The sequence below is a fragment of the Primulina tabacum genome, chromosome 3, assembly GCF_025594145.1.
Source record: "Primulina tabacum isolate GXHZ01 chromosome 3, ASM2559414v2, whole genome shotgun sequence".
NCBI lineage: Eukaryota > Viridiplantae > Streptophyta > Magnoliopsida > Lamiales > Gesneriaceae > Primulina > Primulina tabacum.
The window spans coordinates 26051474-26058989 of record NC_134552.1 but is presented as its reverse complement, the minus strand read 5'-3'; the positions used below and the strand labels follow the sequence as shown (position 1 = coordinate 26058989).

Here is a 7516-nt window from a genome sequence, read left to right as displayed (position 1 = left end):
AGTTTCTATTTTTGTTACATTTTACAATAATGATTTGAACTTTATTTAAAATAGAAAAACATAAACAACTAATCTAGCCGATTGAATCCGATTCAGATTAGATTTTTCTTATCCGTTGAACAAATTTCAAGTAAATTTATATTATAACCTATTATACTCATGAAAAATTTCGATCATACAATTCTGACTTTTTGTTGTATGATCGATAATAAATGCTATGATCCATATCAAACCATGCAATCATGACTTTTAACTATATGATCGATAACAAATGCTATGATCCAAAATACGTGCTTCACTTGGTGAATTTTGAACAATATGGTGAATGTTACAACTGTCGAAACATAAGTGGCACCCTGGGCACAGTTAGAGCAACTGGGGGGTCGAAAATCCCCATCCTACCCTGATATCGATCAAAGTGGGAAGAAGCTCAAAAGCCCAAAGAACAGCCCATAGCCGTAGGTCTTTATAGAAGCCACAACACATTTTTTAATCTTCCTCCGCCTTTTATCCTCTCGCACGACCACCTCATTGTTTCGAAGCGACAGCTACGGAAAATTCTTACAGCGGCGCATTCGATCTGTTCTCAGGTATCGCAAACCCTCATAAGATGTCCTCATTCATTTTTTAGATCAAATGTGTTGTTTAGTTTCCTTATTTCTGTTTTTTCCCCGTAAATGTTGTCTTTTCTTCCTTGCTATACTAGTACAGAGGTTTTTCATTCATTTTGGGTGGATTTGATGCTAAATATAAAGTACCGGAGCTTTGGAAATTTTGATGACGATCTTGTGGGTTATCTGTCGTTTAATTTATAATTCCATCGGCTTCATAATTTGCTGTACTTTAGGAATCCATTTGGAGATCCAAATCGTATGAAGCTATGTTTTCCCTTGGTTTGTGTGGATACGATGACAGAAATAACTTTACTGTCTTTAATTGCCTATCGTTCCCATGATTTAATCTGAACATTGATGTTATGGGAATGAGTGGTTGGCCGTCATGTATATTTTACTATTATGTAACTTTAAATGGTCATGCTGCAGGTAGTAACTTCCTGGTTCGAAGTAGACTGGTTCTGCTGCTATTTTAACAAATTGCAAATATGAGTGTGGTGGGTTTTGACTTTGGCAATGAGAGTGGTGTTGTTGCTGTAGCAAGACAAAGAGGCATTGATGTTGTTCTTAATGATGAGTCCAAGCGTGAGACTCCTGCAATCGTATGCTTTGGTGAAAAACAGCGGTTCCTTGGGACAGCAGGAGCTGCATCAAGTACGATGAATCCAAAAAATACAATATCTCAAATCAAGAGGCTTGTTGGACACCAGTTTTCAGATCCAGAGCTGCAACGTGATCTCAAATCATTGCCATTTTTAGTAACTGAAGGTCCTGATGGTTATCCTTTGATCCATGCACAGTATTTGGGTGAGATGAGGACATTTACACCCACACAGGTTTTGGGAATGGTGCTTTCTGATTTGAAAAGTATCGCCGAAAAGAATTTGAATACTGCAGTTGTAGATTGCTGCATTGGTATACCTGTTTACTTCACTGACCTACAGAGAAGAGCTGTTATAGATGCTGCAACTATTGCTGGCTTGCATCCCCTTCGGCTTATTCACGAGACTACTGCTACTGCTTTAGCTTATGGAATTTATAAGACTGACTTGCCTGAAAGCGAACCACTGAATGTTGCTTTTATTGATGTTGGGCATGCAAGTATGCAAGTTTGTATTGCTTCCTTCAAGAAAGGTCAGCTGAAGATATTGGCCCATTCATTTGATCGATCTCTAGGTGGAAGGGATTTTGATGAAGTTCTATTTAAGCACTTCGCCTCAAAGTTCAAAGATGAGTATAAGATTGATGTCTATCAGAATGCTAGAGCTTGCCTAAGGCTTCGTGCTGGCTGTGAGAAGTTAAAGAAGGTACTTAGTGCAAACCCTGAGGCTCCTCTTAACATTGAGTGTCTGATGGATGAGAAGGATGTAAGGGGTTTAATCAAGAGAGAGGAGTTTGAGCAAATTAGCATTCCAATTTTGGAACGGGTGAAAAAGCCATTGGAGAAGTCTCTGGCAGAAGCTGGCCTCACTGTTGAAAATATCCATTCGGTTGAGGTTGTTGGTTCGGGCTCTCGGGTTCCAGCTATTATCAAAATCTTGTCCGAGTTCTATGGTAAGGAGCCCAGGCGTACAATGAATGCCAGTGAATGTGTAGCCAAAGGCTGTGCTTTGCAATGTGCTATGCTTAGTCCTACATTTAAAGTGCGAGAATTTCAGGTATTGTTCCTATAATTGTAGCTGTGTTTCTGTGTCATCTTGATAACTGGACTCACTTATAACATGTGATATGTTTAAATTTTAGAAATCATCTGTGAGAACCCAATCACAATTCATGGGATACAGATGCAATCAAGTAACAATTGGACTTTCAACTTCTATCTACATACCCGTGTTTCTTGTTAACTTTCATTTCGAAAGTGCGTTGAAGAACTTGACTATAATGTTTCCTTATGATCTTGATTATATTATCATAATTGGGTTTGCATCTTCCATGGGAATAAATATTTGTGGCGCTGCCAAATGCTAACTGTCAGTGATATGCAATTCTATGCTAGGTGATGTAAAAATTTGGCGCAAAATTGTATTTTCCAATAGCATTACATGATTATTGGATTATGATCTTGTTGGCTCCAATTTTGCAGGTGAATGAGAGTTTCCCTTACCCTATTTCACTATCATGGAAAAGTACTGCTACAGATTTGCAAAATGGAGCAGTAGATAACCAGCAGAGCACAATCGTATTTCCTAAGGGTAATCCTATACCAAGTGTGAAGGCTTTGACTTTCTACAGACCTGGCACCTTTACGGTGGATGTGCAATACGCTGATGTCAGTGAATTGCAAGCACCCGCAAAGATTAGTACCTACACGGTAGTATATACAATTACGTATATATATGTTCAGTAATTTTTTTTGTATGGTAGATTATTAACTTAATTTTTTGTATGGTACAACCAGTGTGTTACTCCTTCTGTTCTTTTACTCAAACTGCCATTGTACTTGCTTTCAGGTTGGACCTTTCCAATTGACAAATGATGAACGCTCTAAATTGAAGGTTAAAGTACGTCTGAATCTTCATGGTATTGTATCGGTCGAGTCAGCAACGGTAAGTTCACTTAATCGAGTTCTTTAATTCTTTAATGTAATGTTGTGATGGTTCTTTCACAAATGTTCCCGCAAACCAGAACTTAGGTTAGTCAAGAATGAATCAAGATAGTTAAAGAAAAACAAAATTGTCTCATTTCTCTGCCATCATACAATCTACCATTACCCTGTAATAGAATTTTCCCAGCAGGATATATCTGAAGCAATGAACCAAAGTCAATTCTACTTGATTATCTGTTCCTTTGTGGCATATTATTCCAAAAATATGATCAGATATTAACTTATATGGCAACATACAAAAAAATAGGATAAGCAGAAGGAAACCAGTTACTTAAATATTGTCAATATATTTTACAAGGAATGCCACCATAATACAGTTTATATCTGAAGTGGTGTTCTTACGGACTTTATATTATTTGTTTTGGTGCACACAACATAGTTTATTGCAAGAAAATTGTCAGCTATAGTGGTTATATTCGTACGCATAACATAGTTGATTGCATGATATTTATTATTTTCTTCATTTTTTTAAACTTTAAAATCACTGCTCTGTTTGATTCGTCGATTTTTATGGCTTTCTCTTATGTCAGCTCTTGGAAGAGGAGGAAATTGAAGTTCCAGTTGTGAAAGAGTTGGGAAAGGACCCAACAAAGGTGGAAACTGACGAGATTCATACTGATCCTGCTACATCTAGTATCCCTGACACTGATGTGAATATGCAAGATGCTAAAACTGATGCTCCCGAAGCTGAAAATGGTGTGCCAGAGACTGGGGACAAGCCTTCTCAGATGGAAACAGATAAGAAGGTTAGCTTACAACGGTTATGTTTTCTGGGTTGGTGGCTTCCCTCTTTCCATGAAACCAACCTTGGAGAAATTTTCTCTGCTCTTATTCATTCCGTTTCAGATTTTTATTGGGATCTTGAACCATTAGTGTTTGAATATTATTTGCTCCTATTAATTACCAAATCGAGCTTGCTTTTTTTGTGCTACATAACTCTTTTTTAAATTAATTTTGTGCTGTAATTCTCTCTCTCTTTGTTGTTGCTTGTGTGATTGTCTAGCCATAGTAGAGTTCTGTTCTCTCAGCTGCAAAGTATGTGTTTTATGTTCATCAGGTGGAAGTTCCAAAGAAGAAGATAAAGAAAACTAACATAACTGTGTCCGAAATTGTATACGGAGGACTCCTGGCCTTGGAATTGCAAAAGGCGGTAGAGAAGGAATTTGAGATGGCGTTGCAGGATCGTGTAATGGAAGAAACCAAAGACAAAAAAAATGCTGTTGAGGCTTATGTTTATGAAATGCGAAACAAGGTATGTTACCGTGTGTTGGTATGCAAGTTCCTAGTTTAAGTCATTCAGGTGCCAACGTTCTTTTGTGCTTGCAGCTTCATGACAAATATCACGAGTTCATATCCGATCCAGAGAGAGATCAATTTATTTCTAAACTACAAGAGGTAGAAGATTGGTTGTATGAGGATGGGGAAGATGAAACCAAAGGTGTTTATGTTGCTAAACTTGAGGAGCTCAAGAGGGTAAGTCCCTTGAAGTTCAGTTTCCGCACATCTTTTTTTTCTCATTTTCAAATTTCATGATGTATTTGGTTGGGGTTTATAGCAAGGTGATCCTGTAGAGCAGCGCTACAAGGAGCATACAGAGAGGGGAACTGTGATTGATCAACTTAATTATTGCATCGATAGTTACAGGGAAGCAGCATTGGTGGCCGATCCCAAGTTTGATCACATTGATATTGCTGAGAAACAAAAGGTACAGTGTTGTCCTTTGTGCGCTTCTATCACACACATGATTGGTTAATATATGCTTCGTTGTGTCGAGCAACTTTTGTCATTCTCTGCTTAGGTTTTAAATGAATGCATGGAAGCTAAAGCTTGGCTAATAGAGAAAAGACAGCATCAGGATTCACTTCCAAAACATGTAACTCCATTTCTTTTGTCTGCTGAAGTGAGGAAGAAAGCTGAAGCTCTTGACAGGTATTGCAGAATTGGTTCATGATTATGAACATTTTCCAGTTGGTAGTTAATGTATTTCATCCATTCTCTCTTTGAAACGTGATGCATTTTTTTTTTATTTGAGTTGCACAAGCATATGTCGAAGCTTTAACAAAGCTTGATGTATAGTTACAACGCTAGAGACGCATTAGATGCCAACATTATCATTCTGGCCTTCCAACATCTGTTTTACCCTTGGCTACATGGATAGCTAATACTGAAGTGATGCTCTCTTTTTGAATGGACATCTAATTTTGGATGTATCTTTCTGAAATTAAAGTCTTGAATCGTGAAATCAATGTTTGACAAATCCGTGCCAATTTATGTTATTCACTTCTTTCTTGTGAGCTTATTATTTTTCTCTCGTATCACTTCTAAGCAATGTTTCCTTGTGGACAATGAATATTCGAACCATCTTCAGTATGATATTTTAGTTTCTATGAATTATGTCTAAGTAAGTAAGTATACAAATACCTTTACAGGTTTTGCAGGTCTATCATGACAAAGCCAAAGCCCGTAAAACCAGCCATGCCTGATGCACCTTCGCCGGCATCATCCCAAGGAGGTGAGTCGCAATCTCAAGGACCGGATAACACAAACACATGTGACACTGCAGAACTCGGAGAAGAATTACCGTCAGCCGATCAACGGCCTATGGAAGCAGACAAATCCGAGACTGCACCATCTTAATGCGATTACGTACATCAACATCTTATACGTGTGAGTTCACTTGTACGACTAGGAAATATGATCCATGGCTGTCATGAGTATGTTTCTATGTTCGGATAATTCCAACTGATGTTTTAAAGTATACTTCTCCAGGTTGAAAAAATCATACTATTTGTTGTAGGTATTATAGTTCTGTTTTTGAGAAGGGTTTTTCAGGAGGAACATATTCCTTGCGTAACTTCGTATGTACGTGAATTTTGCATTATTGAATATTTGAATGGATTGCCTCCTCGTCGGTCAACTGCCAAAAATTCCATTTTATCGTACTCGAAGTTTCCACCTGTTTTATTTAATGCTCTACCGAGAAATCTACGCCTGCTCGATCCATTAGTGGATTTGTTGGGAACTTGGGTAACACAGTCGGTCAGTGTGGAACATAGACAAAGCCTGTCGTTTGAAAAACAAAAATTCTAAAATTATAAAAATTAGTATTTATCCGTTTCATATTTTATATACAAATGGTGGAACAGTAGCATTGAAATCGTAACACTTTTTTTTTTCATTTATTATTTCAAATATATTCTATTAGTCATATATTATAAATCTTTTGTATCTAATGCTAATTAATTTTGGTCGTACAAAATTTTATTTTACCCAATTATTATTTTAAAATAAAATGTAACAAAATTTAAATTCAAACATTATCTTTATATTAAAAATTATATTTTTCTAAAATTTAATCTACCTGCAGGTTTAATTGTTACTAGTGTCTCGGTGTAAGTTGTGCGTGTTTACACAGTTAGAATAATTATCATTGATTTTTGTTTATTGTTTTTTTATTAAGAATGGTATCGTTTTATATAAGAACGATGAATAAATCATTTCAGAATTTGGTAGATTTTTTAACATGCTTTTTTCAAATTATATTTTGTCTATTTTAGGAGCAATATAGGGTTGTTACATTGGGAACGATGTCAAAAACCATGAAAACAATCAATTAACTCTCTCAAAACTATTTTAATAAAATTATTAAATGATTTGAGAAATTATGCAACATCAATTCTTATGATTTGAAAGGATACTATTTTTACAATTTAAATAAATATATATATTTTTATCTTAATCAAAACTCTAGGCTACGTTTGGTTTGAAGGATAAAATAATGAAATGATTAAGAGAGAAATGATAAAAAAAATGATTGAAGTAGATAATGATAAAATAATATTATGTTTGGTATGATTGTTAAGAATGAGATAAATAATAATCTTTTGATGAATTGACGAAATTGCCCTTCCAGTTTTGTGGCGGTGGAGTTGGTCGACGGTAGTTGGCCGGCCGACGGCGGCGGTCCGACTATCGGCCGACGGTCGACCGGCAAGAGGTGGCGGCGGGTGGTCGGCGGCAGTGACGGCGGTCAGCAATGGCGGCAATCGGCGACGGTCGACGGCGGTGGTCGGCGGCCGGTGACCGGCGGCGGTGGTCGGCGGCGGGCGACACATCCAATGAGTGAGTGACACCTCATCGGTGCTCACATAGGTGTGCACGGTAGGTATGCAGCATATCAAAACTGTATTAAGAGAATATAGATATTAAAAGTAAATTATTTTTATTCTATTTTAGGAAAAAATATTGAGAACATAAATAAAATTTAAAATGTATGAGAAGGAGTATATTCTAGGGA

At 36.9% G+C, this 7516-nt stretch overlaps 1 protein-coding gene across 1 annotated transcript; it reads left to right on the top strand.

Moving 5' to 3' along the window:
- Positions 1 to 358: 358 nt before the first annotated feature.
- LOC142541030 (heat shock 70 kDa protein 14-like) lies at positions 359 to 6136 on the top strand. Its single transcript, XM_075647568.1, has 10 exons — positions 359 to 590; positions 1044 to 2272; positions 2698 to 2925; positions 3065 to 3160; positions 3750 to 3965; positions 4277 to 4471; positions 4546 to 4692; positions 4775 to 4924; positions 5018 to 5148; positions 5649 to 6136. Exons 2-10 carry the CDS (start codon positions 1103 to 1105, stop codon positions 5854 to 5856), a joined length of 2541 nt encoding a protein of 846 aa, XP_075503683.1. The 5' UTR covers positions 359 to 590; positions 1044 to 1102; the 3' UTR covers positions 5857 to 6136.
- The last annotated feature ends 1380 nt before the right edge of the window (positions 6137 to 7516 follow it).

What these genes read in the sequence shown, in the direction of transcription:
- LOC142541030 (XM_075647568.1), top strand. Translation starts at nt 1,103, where the DNA reads ATGAGTGTGGTGGGTTTTGACTTTGGCAATGAGAGTGGTGTTGTTGCT. An exon ending in TATCGGTCGAGTCAGCAACG is followed by an intron (nt 3,161 to 3,749) that starts GTAAGTTCACTT and finishes CTCTTATGTCAG; the next exon opens with CTCTTGGAAGAGGAGGAAAT. An exon ending in AGATGGAAACAGATAAGAAG is followed by an intron (nt 3,966 to 4,276) that starts GTTAGCTTACAA and finishes TATGTTCATCAG; the next exon opens with GTGGAAGTTCCAAAGAAGAA.